At 43.7% G+C, this 19,876-nt stretch overlaps 1 protein-coding gene across 4 annotated transcripts in view; it reads left to right on the top strand.

The window, feature by feature from the left end:
• The window catches only part of Cep112 (centrosomal protein 112), a 410,571-nt gene that overhangs the window by 362,411 nt on the left and 28,284 nt on the right, over positions 1–19,876 (top strand). For all 4 annotated transcript variants that reach the window (XR_015738731.1, XM_087909848.1, XM_048446068.3 and 1 more), the window contains one exon: positions 8,314–8,403. Coding sequence is in view for 3 of the 4 variants with exons in the window: in XM_087909848.1 (XP_087765974.1) it covers positions 8,314–8,403 (90 nt within the window). In the remaining variant the exon portion in view is untranslated. The remainder of the gene's footprint in view (positions 1–8,313; positions 8,404–19,876) is intronic.

Genomic DNA, 19,876 nt, shown 5'->3' with positions numbered 1-19,876 from the left:
GAAAGGAAGAAATGAAATTTGTCTTATTCTTTCAAGAAAGCACCTCCTTGTTTTTCACATTGTCCATGATGCTATTGTCTTTATGTTGAATCAGAAGCCTAGCAAGTTCACACTCAGATGCTGTTTCTCATGTGTGTAGCTTATTCTGACAACACTAAAGTTTTTACCTAAAAGGAGATTTGATTTATGTCCGAAGTAGCATATGTGTTGGGTTAAAATCCCCAAAGATCCCCTTTGCTTCACACCAATATCACAAGGCAGGATGGTTATGAAAGGTTTTTAGAAGATGATTTCTTGGAATGCTGGAGTATGCGACCAATGCCTAAAAGTCACCACAATAGGAAAAATGAAAGCAAGCCCTGGGAATGAGTCGGTGGTCCCTGCAGAAGCTCCTCCGGCTTGTAGATCTGCAGTTGAGTGCTGCTGTGCTCCTCACTACTCACCCATCCATCTATTCGTCCTGGGTAGCTATGAATGGAGTGACTCTTGATAAGAAATCTTGAGTGACTTTTTAGCCAGCCAAGATGCGTTCCTTTTGTACCTCGACATGGCCCATTTAAAAACACGTCATGGCCTCCATCAGCAATAGAACATCCCATGGAAATGGCGCACTGTCATCGTGTCGTCTTTAGTAACTCTAGATGTGTCTCCCTGCATGAGTGACATGCCTTGGCCTTCTTTGTCCAAGTTGTTTGTTTATTTAATGAAAAATAAACTTCTTAAAATGAAGTCAAGTGTAATCTTACAACTTTTACTTGCATTTTTATCTTAGCCTGAAATTAGCAGTCCTAGAAAGAAAAATATCATTTCTATGTCAATTTATGTGTCAAAGAAAGCCTCTCATAGGCGATCTTATCAGCCCATTTATAACTGAGTGGACTGGTGCTGCATGAACAGATGTGGGCATCATCAAACAGCAGCTAAGTTGAAATGAGGGTCGTCTTAGTCTACCTTTGTGACCAGGGTTTCTACACTAGTGTTGTCTAATGGATCAAAACTAAAGGAGGATGTTTGCAGACTTTTAAAAATAACTGGTATTTTGCCTGCATGTATGTCTGTATGAGGATATCGAGTCCCCTAGAACAGTTGTGAGCTGCCATGTGGGTGCTGGGAATTGAACCCGGGTTCTCTGGAAGAGCAGTCAGTGCTCTTAACCATCCATCTCTCCAGACCCCTGTTTACAGACTTTATGATGAACTCTAAAAATTATCTTACCTCTTTAAAAACTAAACCCTAAATTTTATTGTATAAAAGTTTACCCAATAAGAATACAGACAGACCTCCAGTCTCTTGCCGCCTTCTCATAGGGGTAAAGCACAGTCTGCAGTACACAGAGGCTGTGCCTGCTGTGCTGTCTTCTAGAGTTGTGTGCGCAGAACATATACCATTTATATTTTTCCTCTGGAACATGTCCTTTGTTCCCTACCACAAAATACCAGAAACTCAAGAACAGCCCAGCTCTCTGGCAAACTGACCTGCGTAGTATTCAAAGGCAGATATAATGAGAGAAGAACTGGCTTCTCAGAAATGGTGCACACTGATGCGGCAGAGCCAAGACAGAAGGAACAATCTCTCAGAACAAAAACTCAAAAACTCAGATGTCCAAAATCAGGATTGGGATTATACTTTTGACCTACAGGGGCATTCTGTTCTTCAATTTGGGGTGGGGGGGCTTTTCTCAAGAATATGCTTAAAGTTTGAGTGTGTGTGTGTGTGTGTGTGTGTGTGTGAGAGAGAGAGAGAGAGAGAGAGAGAGAGAGAGAGAGAGATGTCACATCTGATTGTTTTTCAAAAAAGAAACCACAACTTAAACGAGAGCCCACTGGTTGTGCATGCCGAGTTGTGGTCATTTTCCGACAGTCTTTATGTCAAAATGTGAAGTTCCAATTCAAATAGCATAATAATTATTTTAGAATATAAATCCAGGAACAGTTGCCAGCAGAAACTATCATTTTCCTTTTATGCAGTACACTTTGAGAAGGTTGAATTTTTTGGCTACTTTTCAATTTTTTACACTGATTTTTAATAGATAATAAAAGTTATTTCTAGATGTAACTTTCTCTGATTAGCTTCAAGAAAATAGAATTTTACATTTTTAAACTATGAGCAAGTTTGAAGTACTACTTTTTTAAAGCAAGTATAATTTGAATTCTATCTTGATAATAATGATAAAATATGGTAGACTGAATAGTCTCACTGTGCAGAATATGAAGACAAGATGAGATCTGATTTTGCTTCCCTGGAAACTTTTGTCTCCCCTAGAAATGGTCTTTCAGTTCAGTCTCCCCCACTGCCTCCAGCCCCTCCAGATTCCCACAGCTCTCTGGCTTCCTCTTCGCATCTGCATCTCTGCCTGGCCTGCTTTGGGGCCATCACAAGGGCAGGTTTCAGAACCTTCCTTACATTGCTCATTTCCCTAGACAAGTGGGAAATGGCTCCAAGAAGCTCTCTACCCTGTTCAGAACCAGCTTAGCAAGCTATCTGTCAGCTCAGGGGGCTGTAACCGTACCATCTTAGCTACAGGTGCTGTAAACATCACTGATTCCTCCATTCCAGAGGCTGAGACTACAGCCTCAAGGCATCTGCAGACTGGGTGTCTGATAAAAGTGTGGCTCCGAGATGACTGTCTTGACTCACCCCTTTTCTGGGGGCACTGATCCCAGTCAGTATGGCACACAAGCACACAGGGCTATAGCCATACCAGTTTCTAAGGCCCCTTGAGTAACATCTGAGGAACTTACACTGGCACTATGGCCTTGGGTGTTAGGATTTTAACATATGAATTTGCTGGATATAAATATTAATGTCACAGTCCCACCAGCCCTTTAAAACCCGCATGTGAAAACCACACTGCCCCAACACTTCCCACTTGCTGGTTCCAATCCCCAGCTCTCATTGTCAAAACTCAGTCCTGTCTTTTCTCCCAAACATCCACTCATGACTCCACTACCTAAGTCCACTTCCCCACAGCAACTGTTCCCACTCAAGGCCTCCTCATATTTGACTTGCCATCTGGAGCAGCCTTCTTTTTTTTTTTTTTTTTTTGAAAGTAAATTTTATTAAATTATAAAAGTTTCCATTTACTCCCCTCTTCCCAACACCCTCCCACTCCCCCCACTCCCTCTCCTCCTCCCTCTTCGTCCCTTAGGGCAGTCAGGGTTTCCTGCCCTGTGGGAAGTTCAAGTTCCTCCCCACTCCCTCCAGGTCCAGGAAGGTGAGTATCCAAACAGACTGGATCCCCAAAATCCAGTATATGCAGAGGAAACAGGTCCCAGTATCATAGTCAATGGCTTTTCAGAAAGACTTCGGGCCAGCCACATTCAGAGAATCCGGCCAAATTCCGAGAATCTGGTTAGATCAGGTCCTCGTTCAGTCCCAGTCCAACTGGCCTTGGTAAACTCTCATTAGATCCGTTTCCTTGTATCAGTGGGTGATAGCATCCCTCGCAGTACTGATTTCCTTTTTCATGTTCTTCCTCCTTCTGCTCCTCATTTGGACCTCGGGGGGCTCAGTCCGGTGCTCCAATGTGGGTCTCCGACTGTATCGCCGTCCTTCGCCAGATGAAGGATCTATGGTGATAAGCAAAATATACATCAGTATGGTTATGGGCCACAGCCGATTCAGGCACCCTCTCCTCTGTCCAGAGAACAATCTGGGGGATCTCTCCTTGGACCTGGGATCCCATATATAATCAAGTCTCCTGTAAACCCTAAAATGACTCCCTTAGTTGAAATATATTCTTCCCTGATCCCATATTCATCCTTCCTCCCCCCCCCCATCCCAGGCCACCGAGCTTTCCCCATTCCTCCCCTACTCCCTTCTCTCTAACCCTCTCCCCTTCCATCAACCCTCCCACCCCCCCCCATGCACCCGAGGTTACCTGGGACTCTTGTCTATTTCCTACCTCCTGGTGGATAGCTAAATAATCTTCATCAGGTTCATCTTCTTATTTAGCTTCTCTAGGATCACGAATAATAGGCTCAAAGACCTTTAATTATGGTTAGAATCCACTTATGAGTGAATACATACCGTGTTCCTCATTTTGGGTCTGGCTTACCTCACTCAGTAAAGCGTTTTCTATTTCCATCCATTTGCATGCAAAATTCAAGATGTCATTGTTTTTTACCGCTGAGTAAAACTCTAATGTGTATATGTTCCACACCTTTTTTAACCATTCTTCTATTGAGGGGCACTTAACAGAGAATTCACAACAGATGAACTTCGAATGGCCAGAAGACACTTAAGGTCATGCTCAACCTCCTTAGCGATCAGGGAAATGCAAATCAAAACCACTTTGAGATACCATCTTACACCTGTCAGAATAGCTAAAGTCAAAAACACCAACGATAGCCTATGCTGGAGAGGATGTGGGGTGAGGGGAACACTCATCCATTGTTGGTGGGAATGCAAACTCGTGCAGCCACTGTGGAAATCAGTGTGGCGGTTTCTCAGGAAACTGGGAGTCAACCTCCCTCAGGACCCAGCAATTCCACTCTTGGGAATATACCCTAAAGATTCCCTAACATACTACAAAAGCATTTGTTCTACTATGTTCATAGCAGCACTATTTGTAATAGCCAGAACCTGGAAACAGCCTAGGTGCCCCTCAATGGAGCAGCCTTCTTTCTTAACCGGTTGCTTTCACTGGAACAATTAATTCCTCAGAAATCAAGAGAAAAACACAAGTAGCTGTGAAATATTGTCACAAAGCAAAGAAACAAATCAGCTTCTGACTTTGGCAATTGGAGGTAGCAAGTGATTGGTGAAGTGAAACTCAGGAGAAGGTGAGGACAGGAGCTCAGAAGAGAACAGCAGGAGGAGATAGTATGTGGAGTGCGGGTGAACCTCTAGTGAAGGTGAAATGGGGGGCAACCAGGAGGTTTTTGTTTAAGACAAATGAGAGGTACACTTTGTATTCTTCTGTGAATAAAATAAAAAACTAAAAGAACAAAATACTTTATTATGGCAGGAACCAGACAGCATATTATTTTAATAGCCATTATATATGTGTATGTGTATGTGTGTGTGTGTATGTATGTATGTATGTATGTATGTATGTATGTATGTATGTATACAGAGATGGCTACGCATATTACAAGATGTAGTCTCTATTTCAAAACATGAGACTGCCACTGGTTAAATGCACCATATTAAGGACCACCAGAAGCCCTAATGGTCAAGAGAGACATCCTCAGGGACTAGAACCCCTGAGTCAGTTCCCTTCAGTTGTGATTTGAGACTCATCTGTGCCAGGCGCTGAGCTGGCCAGGCACCGAGCCTGCAGAAGTAGCAGGGAATCCACAGCTGCAATCATTTGCAGCGTCACGTAGCCATGTGCATTAGGTCTCCTCAACACTAGATGGGAAAGAACCCAGAGGAGTCCAGTGAGCCTGCCCTAAGTTTCAGAACAGGGTAGACAGAATAAAGAGAAGAGAAACTGGGCTCAAAGGAGAAGGAAGCCGCAGAGCACAGCCTAAGTGTTGAGTTTGAAGTTAGAGAAACATTAATGCCAGCCCAGTGCCCACTACTGGCCACGTGACCCTGAACACGTGGGGCCCCCACTATCTCTTCTCTAACAAAGTCAGAATATGACCTGCTACAGGGACTGACCATGAGAGCTAGAAATATAGTCCACGCTCTCTTAGCTTGTTACCGATGGGAACGACAGCCCCAGCTCAACACGCAAGCCCACAGGTGCTTCCTCCATGCCACTAGTCCAGTCCTTTCATGCCACTCTGAAGAGCGCGAGCCACATTTCAGGGGTCCTGGAGAGTGGCTCCAAATTTCCGCAGGGAGATAGCATCGCTGGATCTGGGTTTTGGGTGTTGGATGACTGAATTGGATGACTTAGAGAGCGGCACAGAGCTGGACCTTAAATACACGTGGATTCTCTCCCCAGCAACGGTCATTACTCTCCACAGCCGTGCTATTTTTAAAAAGAGACCCTAACATCCTGTTTACTGAGCGCTATCACAAGTACAAGAATGCTACGTAACTGGCAGGAATAGGAACAATCACATCCATCTTTCTGGAACCAGACCACAATAGTATTAAAAAGAAGTAAGACCTTGAGATTTCCAAGCTCATTCCCAGACCTAGTCAGATTGTAGATTTATAATGTTTAATATCAAAAAGACCCTAAAGCATAGAAGTTCATCTTACTCTGTAAATTAGAAGTTCTTAGCAGAAGGTCTGCCTGTGAATGGACTTCAAATAGCCCCAGAAATCAGAAACAAAACCATAATCATGTTTTTCCCCTTTTGAAGAGTGACCATGTAGCTTTCGTTAAATGCTCAAAGAGGGCTAAAATTCAACCCCCAAATTAAAATTTATTGTCTGTGTGTGTGTGAGTGTGTGTGTGCGTGTGTGTGTTTGCGCGTGTGTGCGTGCGTGTGTGTGTGTGTGTGTGTGTAAAAGATTGACTTTGTATTGGAATTTTTCTCTATTTTAGTTTACTGTTTGTTGTTGTCTATTGTTGTTGCTGTTTTTGTTGTTTTGGGGGGATTTGTTTGTTTGTTTGGGTTTTTTGTTTGGTTGGTTGGTTTTTTGAGATAGTATTGCTCTGTGTAGCCCTGGCTGTCCTGGAATATTGTTCTTAACACAGCATCTCACTATGTATTCCAGGCCATCCTTGAACTTATGATCCTCTTGCCCCAGCTTCCTGGATGCCACAATTACAGGCAGGTGCCACGTGGCCTCACACATTGAATTTTTACCGAACCCGATCTTAGACACTGTTCCTGAGCCTGTGCGCTTGGACATGCGATAGTCGTTTTAGACTTACGTCCCAGGCTGAGCTCCAGGGCTTCTCCCAGAACACCTGTCCCATCTCTTTGAACAAACTGTGCAGGCTCTTTGGGGGGGGGGGGGGGGGCTCATGCTCTGCATCTAACCCTTCCGGGCAGAGTCTACAAGGAGTCCAGCATTCACTCACCGCTTCCACCCTGATAAATGTCTCCGTCACTGCTTCCCAGGACACCGAGGTTCCTGGCCAGCCTTGCTGTCTACCTTGCCCCTGTCTAGACTGACTGAAGCACTGCCTGCTCAGAGCCCTCCAGCAGCTTCCCATCTCTGTGTGCTCGACCACTCCACCAACCCGTGACACTCCACGTAGGCTGAGACCTCGTGGTCCCCCCTCTGCTCCATCTCCACCGTAACCTTTGTGGCTTCCCGAGGTCTTGGTACTTGCAGTGTCCTCTGCCTGGAAGGATGGCTCTCCTGATGGTTCACGTGGCCTGCACTCTTCACAGCTGCGAAGATTTGCTCAGATAACCCTTCTTGAGTCATTTGTTTTAGAACTGTAACCTTTTCCCCAGGATAGCCCCCCACCCCCCGACCCCCGTGTCTCTCTCCTGCACTGACCAAGGATCTGTATTACACTCACTGTTTGCTCGCTGCCCCACCATTATAACGTAGGCCTGGAGACGTCGGAGGGCCCTTTGGTTTCTCTTCTCATGACCTATAGGGACCCTGTCACAGTCTCAGCATAATGCAGTCATACTGACTGGATGAGGTTCACTCCCAGACTGATCATTGCTATTACCACCCCATGCTTTCTGTCCGCTGTAACTTTTGTGTCTCATTTCTTTAATGATACAGGGTTACCGTCGTGTATTCTGCATCTTTTCTAGCTTACATTTTACTTAAAATGGTAACTGACAAAATGATAATTGTAGACCTTTGTGGCTTCCAACCTCCCCATGGTGACCTGGAATCTGCTTCTAACAGCTAATTGGCAACTGCAAGGTCACCTCTGTCCACATCTTCCAGGTTCTTCAAATTCCACACTATCCTGAGTTGCTGTGGAAATTCCTTTAGGTTTGCTATGAATTGATAATTACAATTAGATATCACAATAGATAGAAAGAAAAAGAACACTTCATTCTTTGACTGGTAAGGCTGCTCTAACTAACAATAAGTTTATTCTTTGATACATAGTCATAGCCGTATGCTGGAAATGTAAGACATTTTAATAATAATTGACATTTGCTAACTTATCTCTTTTATACATTAGGGCTTATTTTCTATGACTTTTTGGCATCTTGAGACAGGGTCTTGCCATGTAGCCTAGACTCGCCTCAGCCTCCCGAGGCTGAGACTACAGTCGTGTGCCAGCACACTCCTTTGCAGGGTTTTATTCCAGCACGAATGATGTGGGCCTAGCACACAAAACCCGGCCTTGTTCGCTGAAACTCTTTGAATCAGCAGTGAAAAGCCACCATCCAAGGCCTTGGTAATACCAATTCATGTGGCAAGCTACTTTTTCAAGTACACTAATCTCTGATGTTGCTGTATTTCTTTCCACTGTTGCAGGCTTTACAAGAGGAACTGGAAACCCGCTCTAATCAGGTGCGGAGTGCAGAGAAGAAGCTGCAGCACAAAGAGCTGGAGGCACAGGAACAGGTACGTCCTCTCTGGCTGCTTTGTTCCGTCCTTCTCCAGCCCAGCGACTGCTTCACTATGGCAGCTAGGATCCTCTTGTTTTGAGAACAGAGTGCCCCACTGGGCCATCAGAAACAAGGACGAGCATTACCACACAGAAGAGGCGGTCTAGAGATAGTGAGGCACTGGAGCTGCATCTCTGACATTCTGGTGGCTCTACCCCCTTTGGTGGCTTCATTCTCAAAGCAATTCCAAGATGGCTACAGCACTGCCACATATCCCACCCATATCTGCGCTCTCTGGATGCCGAGGGTAGTGAGTTTCCAGCCTCTCCTGAGAATGAGGAGCTCTAGACTCACTCCTCTGCCAGATGATGATGGGGATGCTCAAGAAAGGGGGGGGGTGACAAAGAATCAGAGAAACAGATGTTGGGTAGGCAGCCAAGAGTGTCTTCTACACGATCATTTAAAAATAAGTGGGCATATATTCTGACTGTATAAAGCCCCATAAAATCAGTGGACATTATTTAGTTAACAGGCATAAATCCTGTTTTCTTTTGAGTTTTAATGTTCTCTTTCTTTCTATTCTTTTAATAAAATAAGCTGACTATGACAATAGCTAATGACCTATTTTATTTTGAAATAACAGGCTTATTTTTACTCAACTCTTGGTTTTCATGAATTACAACAAGTGGCAATTTTGATACTTTAAAACCTTTACCAGTGGACCAACAGAGACCTACGAGTGCTGATGAAATCCTGGGTGAATCATTGTCCTCAGTCACTGAGTATAGTCTTGCCACCACCTCCTCAGTGTCACAGTTCACTAGGCACAAGCCACCAGGAGTGTCCGCAGATACAGTACCTCAGCTGGGTCAGTGAACTTCAGCACAGGGTCTCAAGACGGGTCACTTGACTTTTGAAAAATATAAGCATTCAGGTCTGGTCACAAAGACTCTGTGCATCTCTGGAGATATTGACAGAGGGCCTTACCGCAGGTGTGGGACAAAATGGTGCTGAGTTCTCACAGTTGCTGCACTGTGCAGTTGTCAAATGCGTCTGCATGTTTAACAGGCTCGCTAACCAAAGGGTTTTAATGAGGTCAGTTTATCAGCGTTTCCTCTTAGGGATCAGGTCTTAGTGTCAAACCAAGAGCTTTGTCCTAGCACTAAGTTCCAAATTGTCTCCTTTTTCCCTGAAAGTTTTGTGACTGTATGATTTGCATTCATGTGTGCGATACATTCTGAATTTATTTTTATTTAAACATATGGAAGTCAAAAAGTTAAAACTTACTTGACTACTGTAACTACTAGCCACGTCATAGTGTATTCCCTGTAGAATCTATTTCACATATATAGTTCTGCTTTCACAAATACATATGCATGTGTTTGTATGTTGTGTGTTATATAGTGTCTGTGTCATAGAGTTGAAAACAGTAGAAATACTCTGATTTAAAAAAAAAAAAAAAAAGCACCCGTACTTCCCAACTGTCTGCAGGGGAACAGACATTGTACAGAAGTATTTAATCCTCTCTGTGACCATCAAAGTCAGCATCACCATCTTTGTTTTTCAGATGGTCACATAAGACCACACCTAGCATAGGTGTGTCAGACACAAGGTCACCTGGATTCTAGACCTTGTTCTTCTGTGACAACCTCAAGGTTCATTTCTAGTTAATGTAAGAAAGGAAGAAGCAAACTGGTACCAGTTTCAAATCCCAGGCTTCCAAAGGATGACAAGAAAGTAACCCTGGAGCTCTGAGCGCCTGTGACAGCTGGTCCCACTGACCTTCCACAGGCAGAGAAAGGCTTCGGGCGGGCGAAGGGAATGAGCACAGGGCAGGTGTGGCCACAGCAGAAAGCACGTCCTTAGATGGGAGTGTGGTGGCACGCAGGCCCAAGCAGCATGAGTGCAATTATCACGGAAGGTCACCTGAGCACCATCCCCTGTCCAGGACACGTGTAACTAAAAGAATTAAAAAACAAGCTTTTCAAAAGCAGAAAACTTCCTGGGGCTCCCTGGAGGGCTGCAGCTTCTCCATTTTGTGGTAAAATGTGACTTAAGGTAAAACTTTGTTGACACCACTTAAATTCATGGCAAAACTTCACACAGAAAATTCCATAATATGTTGAGAGTTGGGAAATCAAGAAATCCCAAATGAACAATAGGGAAGGATTCAGGAACTACTTTCAGCCTTTTTTTGTTGTTGACTTCTTTTTGATCATCAAAGTTGCTTTCATGTTTGCGGTGACAATAGCTCTTTAGAATACTTCTTACACTAATTCCTGATATCTTCTACTAGGCTACAGTTTACCAAAGAAACATCAGGAAATACCCGTGGATGAAGCTGAATGTGTCTTAGTCATTGCCACCATGAGCTGTTAGGTGTTTGCACAAGACCCTAGGATGTAGCTAGAACAGAAAGGCCGGTTGTTTTCACAGGAACAAGCAGCAAGGAATCTGTACTTAATAAATTAATAATGTTCACCTATAACTTAATTTAACCTTTTATCTAAATTTGACTTGTGTTCCCCCTTTCATTTTGTTTTGGTTTTGTTTTTTTGTTTTGTTTTGTTTCGAGACAGGGTTTCTCTGTATATCTTTGAAACCTGTCCTGGAACTCACTCTGTAGACCAGACTAGCCTCCAATGCAGAGATCCACCTGCCTCTGCCTCCTGAGTGCTGGGATTACAGGTGTGCACCACTGCACCCAGTTCCCCATTTCATTTTATGACCCCAAGAGAAATAGTCAAAAAGGATTAGGACTGCTGTGTTAGGGTTTCTTAGGGCCTCCGTTTGTGTGGACTTGGGCTATCTGAAATGCTGACAGCACTGTAATCTGACTTTCCTTCCGGGCGCTCATCAAAGCGTCTCCAGTGACAGTAGTAACAGTAGCTAACCTCACATCACCAAGCCGCACAACTGAAGTGAATGCAAAACAGCTACTTAGAACTCTCTTCTCTTCCTTGTCAACTCAATATTATTATCCTGATACTAGCTGCATAAAAAGCCAAAAAAAAAAAACCAACAAATTGAAACTGGCAGAATTACAGAAGACAATTTCCTAGGCTTCTTTTTATAACTTACTTGCTTAAAAAAAAAAAGTTTAAACTGTCTCTGGTTTTCATTTAAGGAAAATTCCTGTGTTTTGATTTTACAAAAACAAAAAATGAATGAGGCATTTTAAAAGTTATGCTTTTAATTAAAAACAAAAGGCTCCTTCTCATCAGGTCTTGATGGGTGGTATCCTTTCTGCCCACTTGCCTCAGTACCATCAGCTCCACTGTCTCCACTGGCAGAGCACCAAGCCAGGCAGAGCCTCAGAGAACACAGCTCCACCACTGGCCCTTATGTGCAGATTCAGAGAACTGAAATGAGAAAATAACTAGTTTCCTAAATTAATCTTACTAAAACATGATTCTTCCTATAATCCCCAAGTAGTAATAAGCATAATCACCATTATATTGATCCACATCGCAGTTATACATTTCCTATTCCGAATAAGATCTGGGTAAGAAACCCAAATCTGCAGGAAAGGGTGAGGGCTTAGAACTCTGATCAGACTTCCTCCTTGTGTAAAGACACAGCCCTCCAGAAAGGCTATGCCACCTCTGATTTCAGGCCCAAAAGTAGCTGACCCAGGCTAGGATGAGGCTGGGTATGCTCTGCTCCTTCCCCACACGTTAATTTCTATCTTGGTAATGCAGTGTAAAATAGACAGATGCTGTCTGTCAGTTGAGTTCAGGTGCAGAACAGAATATTAGGGCTAAAACTAAAATTCACCTTTGGGATCAAATGCTTTGTAATTCTCAAGGAGAATAGATGATTTATCTGGCAAATTATAGAGTAGAGACGAGAAAAGAAAAAAGAACCTGAACTTTTACTTGGTATCGTTTTAAGTATTTTTATTATTATTTGTTTATATGTACATGTGTGTATGTCTGTGTTTGTTCATGTATCTGAGGTTAGGGTCAATTATTCCTTGGAGCTGGAGTTACAAGCAGTTGTAAGCTACCTATGTGGGTGCTGGGAATTGAACTCAGTTCCTCTGCAAGAACAATATGCGTTCTTAACCAATGAGCCATCTCTCCAGTCCCATACTTGATATATTTCATGCTGTATGAATCATATTTTGATAACAATGTCACTAAACAGAGCCAGGTTCTGGCCTATACAGTGTGGGAACTAAATCACATGCAAAAAGGCTCCCCGTTTCATCCTGGTGATCTAAAAGTTAAAAGCATGGTTAGCTTTCATAAGGATTTAACTGATTTTATTGGTGGCTAAGGAAAGATTTTATTAAGTTTGGTGGGCTCTATTGATATATTGACTTTTTCTTTTTTCATATTTGATTCCATTGATCACTTTGTTTCCTACGTGGGGTCGGCCATGTTGACAGGGAGTCCTTACAAGAGCTTAGGTGCCCAGGTAAAGCAGCTCCTTCCATGGCTAGTTAGGAAGGAGCTGCCACTGCCACTCCCAGCAACCTACCCCACCACCCCAGGCTACCCCGGGAACCTCTCCAGCTTTCTGGCCAGGGTTTTTGTAGCCCACTGCTTTAGCTCCTAATAGTGTGTGATGTGCCCTGTTCTAGGCTGTACAGGTGCAGGCAGCCCATAGTTGTCTTAAAACATATCGTTTCTGAAAGTCACTCACCCCTCCCACTTAAGTCACAGCTTTGTAGCCCCAACTTCATGACTAAGGCCTAAACACGTCTGTTAATTTAAGAGAAAATCTAGTGACCAGTCTCCGTGGTTGTTGTGTGCTTAGGTCTGAGGTTGTCCCGGAGACCCCATCAAGACCCAAGGAGAGGAAAGTGAGGAGATTTCCTGGGTGTCATCCAGCATCGTGGTTCTAAATCCACCCTTGTCACTACAAGTCATGTGATCTAATCATGTGATCTGGGTAAACTTAGTAATACCTTCTTCTCACAGGGCTCTTTGGGACATCAAAACAAGACAGTGTATGTAGAAATACTTTAAACACTATGAAACATGCAGCTGCCGTGTGGGTAATGAGTTATTCATCGTGGGGAAAGGGCTCTGAGCTGGGCATTAAATGAATGATGGAAAGGCATATTCCAGCAAGGGACAGAACCAGGGAGCTGCCAAGCAGAGCTGCCCTGAAGTTCAGGGGAGGTTAAGCAGTGGCTTGGCCAGAGGCAACATCAGCAAAGAGGAAAACAAGACCAGAAAATTGGTTTCATTCATTTTGTCCATTAAAAAAAGAAATACTGCTTTGTTACTGAGTATCTGTCTGCTATTTACTAAGCACGGATGGGGGAATGTGTCAGGGCAATGGGTGGTCAGTTTAAGGTGCAGGGCTTGGGAGTTAGAGTCTTTGTCAGAATGTTGTCAGCAACTGGAAACCTCTTTTGGATAGAGAGCGCTAGTCTAGTTTATCCTTTGCAAAAAGTAGTCGGCAGCAGTATATAAGAGACCCATTCAGACAGTAGAGCATCGAAATAAAACTTGAATTTGATGTTGTCAAAGAGAATATAAGGGTACATAGATTTACTCACAAGGAAAATTTCACAAAACATAGATGTGGAAGCAAGAATAAGAAAGGAATGTATCAAAACTGGCAGAATTTTTTTTAAATAAGAAGATGATGCACAGTAGACATTACCACAGTTTTTTCTTAGATGGGGCGTATGAGATGTTTAGAAGTGACGCTCCCATGGAAACAACGGAGCTGAAGATCTGAATGACTAGCTCAGGAAAGAACCCTCAGGCTGTGAGCACCCGCTCAGAGGGGCTACAGCAGAAGCCCACAGCAAAAAGATGGGCACCAAGAGGCCATGAATGGCATGGTCAGAGCCAACTCAGGGAACCCAAAAAGTAGAGGCAGATATGAAGGAATCAAATGGGTATAGGAAGGTAAGGGCAGAGCCAGGAGAACTGAATGCTGTAGGAGCAGGAGAATGCCCCCTAGCAGTCTGTGCCCTACGACATAAGGACTCCCACCTTCAGGACACCTGTGAGCCTTGTGAGTCTCTCTGGGAAGGCTTGGCTGTCTGTCCCATATGGAACCTCCCCCTTCCCTGGATCATCTGTGCTCTGTGACACTTCCTGTGATCTCCACCGAAGGCTTTCCCACCCAACTGCCCTGGTTACTGACTGCTCCGCGGGCAGGACTGTGTGCTGGAACTGTGTTAGGTCTGTATATCTGCGCTTAGCCCTGGCCCCCCTGCCCTTTGTGGTGCTCAGAGAGTATAGAGGGAGAAAGGAAGAGGGAGAAGCAACAGAGCAGAGAGAGAGGCTAGGGAAGAGAGAGCAAGGAGGAAGGTTGGCAGCATCAGCATCACGTGCTACAGGGAGTCTGAGGTTGAAGATTTGCTCAGAAGCCACTGAACTTGGCTCATGGATATAGGCCTTTGGGGATAACTTCCTAAACATAGTCTAAGTGACTTTCTAGTTGTATATTTGTTTATCTAAACTTTTATGAAAATAATACTCCAGCTATTCATCTGAGGTGGTCATTTCATTTGACAAGATCATTCATGGCTTCTCACATCCTTGGCAGCCCTTAGGTATTCCCCAGACATTATAACACCCAAAGCACTGGGAACCAGGGAAAACTAAGACAAAGAGGGGTGCCAGCACCTGCTCCACACAATCCTTCTTTCTGCTCACTTCTAAAGTTGGGCAGATTTTCCGTGTGAGTTACTCTTAAAGATCTTCTCAGAGCTGGGTGGTGGTGGTGCACGCTTTTAATCCCAGCACTTGGGAGGCAGAGGCAGGCAGATCTCTGTGAGTTCGAGGGCAGCCTGGTATACAAAAGCTAGATCCAGGACAAGCACCAAAACTACACAAAGAAACCCTGTCTCAAAGAAAAAGAAAAACCACAAACCCCACAAACCTTCCCAGGGACCAATGAGTCAACAAGCAAAAGCATTTGGTCGTCCACCCTGATGACTTGAGCTTACAACAGAAGCAGAGAAGTGGCTTCAAAAACTTGTTCTCTGATTTACAACACACACAGACACACTCACACACATCTCATGGCAGACCCGTACACACATCATACATGCCCAATAATAGGGAATCTTTTTTTTTAATGCCCTGAGAAGGCCAGAGTGGAAGGATAGCCAAGTAGTTCTCTCTTGTCTCCACAGATAGACTGAGCACTCTGCCTCTTCCTTCCTTGTCCTGGAGACCAAGAAAGTTTGGGGCCTTTAGTGTTGAGTGGCATGACAGTCCCCCCGCAGTGTCTCATGCCCTTCAGCTTCATGCACCCCTCAACTGCCAACATCTGCTTTCCCAAAGAGTCTGCTTGCCTCCCACAGTGCTCAGTGATCTGCCAGGGAGTAACATGGATAGTATGGAACCCAAATCGATGTGTTCAAAGCTTGTATTTTATAGCATTGCTTCTCGTTGAACCACCTGAGTCATCACCAAGGGCAGCCAGCAAATCCATGGAGTCCTGGGCAGCCTTAAAGAACACGATGCTGAGAAGACAGAAAATCGATTCAGCAATGATCGTGACAATTGTTTAAAGGAAGAATTGGTTCTACAGATTTCCAAGCTTTTAATTTCCCCATTTTCCATAATGGATTTTAAGACTTCCCTGCCCAGGCTGCTGTGGGCTAACCCATCTGCAGTGAACTCTATTTGAAAGTACTAACAACTCGAAACTGTGCTTTCTCCCAGAGCACATTATGAAAACAGGAATAATAATTGCAACAGAAATATAATTCAAAGACTTTTATTGACTTTTCATGTTTAATGGTTATTATTCGAGCTTGTTTCAAGCAATTTTAATAACCACAGTTTATTTACAAAATTCAGACTGATTCTTCTGTTCCCGTGCCAACAAAGCACATTTGTTCCCAGACAGCTGGCATGATGCATCATCCTAAGGCAGGAGTTGTTACGAAGGACAGAAATGCATTTCATTTTGGCCACCTCCTCTTCTCAATGAGCTTGTCTGCCTGTGTCTGTTTTCTGAAACAAACACTTGAACTCCGTGTCAGGGACAATATATTTTATTGCAATACGCATCGCAGCATGTCCCTTAGAAAGCAGTTAGTGGGGTGACATTAGAAGCAAGGCGAGTCAAGCACTTGTCCCTAAGCCCCTCACTAAAAGGTTCACAACATCACAGCACTGTTGCGGCAAACTGTGAGCTCTCTCTAGTGTGAATGTGCTCTCTTTGGAGTCTCTTTGTTTTGAACATCACTGGACTTACTGTACAGGGGAGGAGAGAGGAGGCAGGATCCTCAATGTGCCTGCTGCACGGTTTTAATCCTGTGCTTTGCTGACATATCAGATGCAAATATCAGCCAGGCACCCACCACACCATTGCAGCTGTCTGTCCAGAGAGCATTTTCTGCATTGCTGAAGTGGCTCTCTGTCCTTGCAGCAAACACTGAGTGATGATGATTGGAGCAAGCCCAGGATATATGGGTTCCCATGTAGCACTCGAAGCCAGGCTGCGCCTGCCTAGGTTGGGACTCATCTTATGCACCTCTGATGAAATAATTAATAACATTTTCTTACTTCTTTCAGTGAATTTTTAAAGACAGTTTGGATCTAATTTTAGAACTTTTTAAGATATCTTTTCTTTTAATCCTCAAATGATTTACTTCAAACCAATAAATCGTGGAGGCTTTAAAAACTAGACAGACACAAAAACCAAGTTGCTTCTTTACCACCTTTTAAAATCAGTGGGTGAAACTTGTGCAGCGTTAACCTTGGTGATGGAATGGGTCTTCCAGGAGAGGAAAAGGAGCCTGTGTCCCTGAACAGTATCCTATGAGGCTTGCTTTTCTGGCAGCCGCTAAGCACTGAATTCCTGGAATCGACTGAACAGCTGGAAGGAGGAAGCAAAGGGAGAGATAAACACAGAGACTGTGGAAGAGGGTGAAGCAGCACGGTGACAAGAAAGACGTCTAATAACGACTTACCCTGCGTGACACGTCCCAAAGAGACTCCAGCATTCAAAAATGCCACTGCCTCTAGCTTCCTTTTCACTTTGGTCCAGCCAAAAAGATCTCCTTTTCCTGTTGAAAAAAAAAAAAAAGAGCCTTTGGGAGGGAGAGGCGATTGAGGTTGATTATGGCAAACATGACAGAGCACGGATACTTACATATGTAAAACAGATGAAGTAGAAGTAAGGAAAGAAAATGACTTGTCTTAATACAGTGAGCAATTTCCAGGTAGATGCTATGCTGGATTACTATTTTAAAAAAACAGAAAGGGTTGGGTGTGGTGCACAGGCCTTTAATCCCAGCATTCAGGAAGCAGAGGCAGGTAGAACTCTAGGAGTTCAAGGACAGCCTGGTCACTTAGCAAGTTCCAGGCCAGACCTCGTGAGATCCTGCCTCAAAATAATCAAAAGGGAAGGAAGGGAAAGTGGAAAGAAGGCTCAATGGGTAAGAACATACGCTACTCCTTTGTTTTTTTAATATTTATTTTTTGGGATGGGAGTGGAGAGTGTGTCTGAGTGTCCATAGAAGTCAGAAGAGAGTGTTGGATGGATCTCCTGGAATGGAGCTACAGAAGTTGTGAGCTGCCATGTGGTGCTAGGAACTGAACCTGAGTCCTCTGGAAGAGCAGCCAGTGCTCTTAACACTGAGCCTCTCTCCAGCCCCAGCATATACTACTATTACAGAGGACCTACACCCATGTCTGGTGGCCCGCAGCCACCTATAACTCCAGCTCTAGGGGAAATCTAACACCTCTGGCCTCCAAGGACACCTGCATTTACATGTCCATACCCCTTCATAAACACACACACACGCGTGCACCCACAGACACACACACATACACACATGTCGACAGAGACTACTCATTCGTTTCCCAGCCTCTCAGACCTTAATAATCACACAGAAACTATATTAATTACAACACTGTTTGGCCAATAGTTTAGGCGTCTTCCTAGCTAGCTCTTACATCTTAAATTAACCTATTTCTATTAATCTGTATATCACCATGAGGTTGTGGCCTACCGATAAGGTTCCAACATCTGTCTCTTTCAGCAGTTACATGGGATCTCCTTGACTCCACCTACTCTTTTTCTATATATTTGTTTGGTTTTCCCTCCTAGTTCTATTCTGCCCTGCCATAGGCCAAAGCAGATTCTTTATTAACCAATAGTAATAAAACATTCACAGCATACATAGGGGAATCCCCCTTCACATACATACACACTTAATTAAAAATAAAACAATATCTTTTTTAAAAAATCAGAATAATTCTAAGCAGGAAAAAATTATTATGAATATTCAAACTCAAAAGATAACACTGAATTAAATGGGGGAAAAACAGAGCTAGTAAACTGGGTGGTGGTGGCACACACTTTTAATCCCAGCACTAGCGATACAGAGACAGGCTGATCTCTAAATTCAAGGCCAGCCAAGTATGCAGAGCTAGTTTCAGGACAGCCAGGGCTGTCATGCAAAGAAACCCTGTCTTGAAAAACAAACAACAGCAACAACAACAAAAAAAAAAGCTCATAAAGAATAAAGCATAGTAGACATAATTAATATGCTAGGAGTGGACCTGTTTTGAATGAGATAGCCTAGTACTTAGCTTTCTACATACAGACCTGGCAAGGACATTGGGTTATCCTGTAAGGGGTCCTATTGTCATGATAGGAAAACAGGTAGTTAAGATCTGTGCACACCTGTGGCACATGAAGGGGCGAGGAGATCTGTAGGGACAGAGGACATTCTCTAGGTCCTGATGATGAAGAGAAAGAAGACATCTTCAGCCTCTTGGTACTGACCTGTCAAAGCTGACAGTGGAAAAGGCACAGATGTGGCCTTCTGACCTTGTTCTCACAGAAGCCACAGCAGGGCCCAAGGGCTAGGGCTCCACCCCGTACCCTGGAGGGACCACAGCAGGACTTCATCTTACTGTTCTGCCCATGAGCTTCACAGTCCTGAAGAAAGGGAAAACAGAAGTGGGAAAACTAATCGGAAGGATGGCCGATGTTCCCTTGAGGGCCTAAGATTTCCAGGTGTGCTTGTGTTGTGGGAGGAAACTTAACCCTGTTCTCTGTGTCTGTATTTATTCTGAATATTTTCTCATTGTCCAGCTTCTAGTTCACTAATTTTCTCCTTAACTGTATCTAATCTTCTATTTGGCCATTCTTAAATATTGATTATATTTTTCAGTTAGAATTTCTGCTTAGTTCTTTTAATTCTTTTTATTTTGTACCAAAGCTCACAATCATTTTCCTAATTTTGTTGCACATATATCTCAATTTTTTTAAAACATATGTGTGATAGCCATAATCTAAAGCAAGTGTGTTTGGGACTTCGAGTACCTTTCTTTCTTTTGAACTGTCTCTGCTGAGTGTAGACACTTCATAGGGAATGTTGTAGAAATGACATCAGTTCCAGGATGATGTGAATGTCTTCCAGACAGAATGTACATTTGTAGTCAGGTAGTAGCATTTGCAGCCTGGACTAATTCCAGTTGATTTTCAGGGACCAAGATGATCTAAGACCAGACTTCATCGCTGGCAAAAGCTGGTCCATTTCCAAG

The sequence above is a fragment of the Myodes glareolus genome, chromosome 9 (assembly GCF_982192425.1).
Source record: "Myodes glareolus chromosome 9, mMyoGla1.1, whole genome shotgun sequence".
Classification (NCBI taxonomy): domain Eukaryota; kingdom Metazoa; phylum Chordata; class Mammalia; order Rodentia; family Cricetidae; genus Myodes; species Myodes glareolus.
This window is presented reverse-complemented; position numbering and strand designations above follow the sequence as displayed.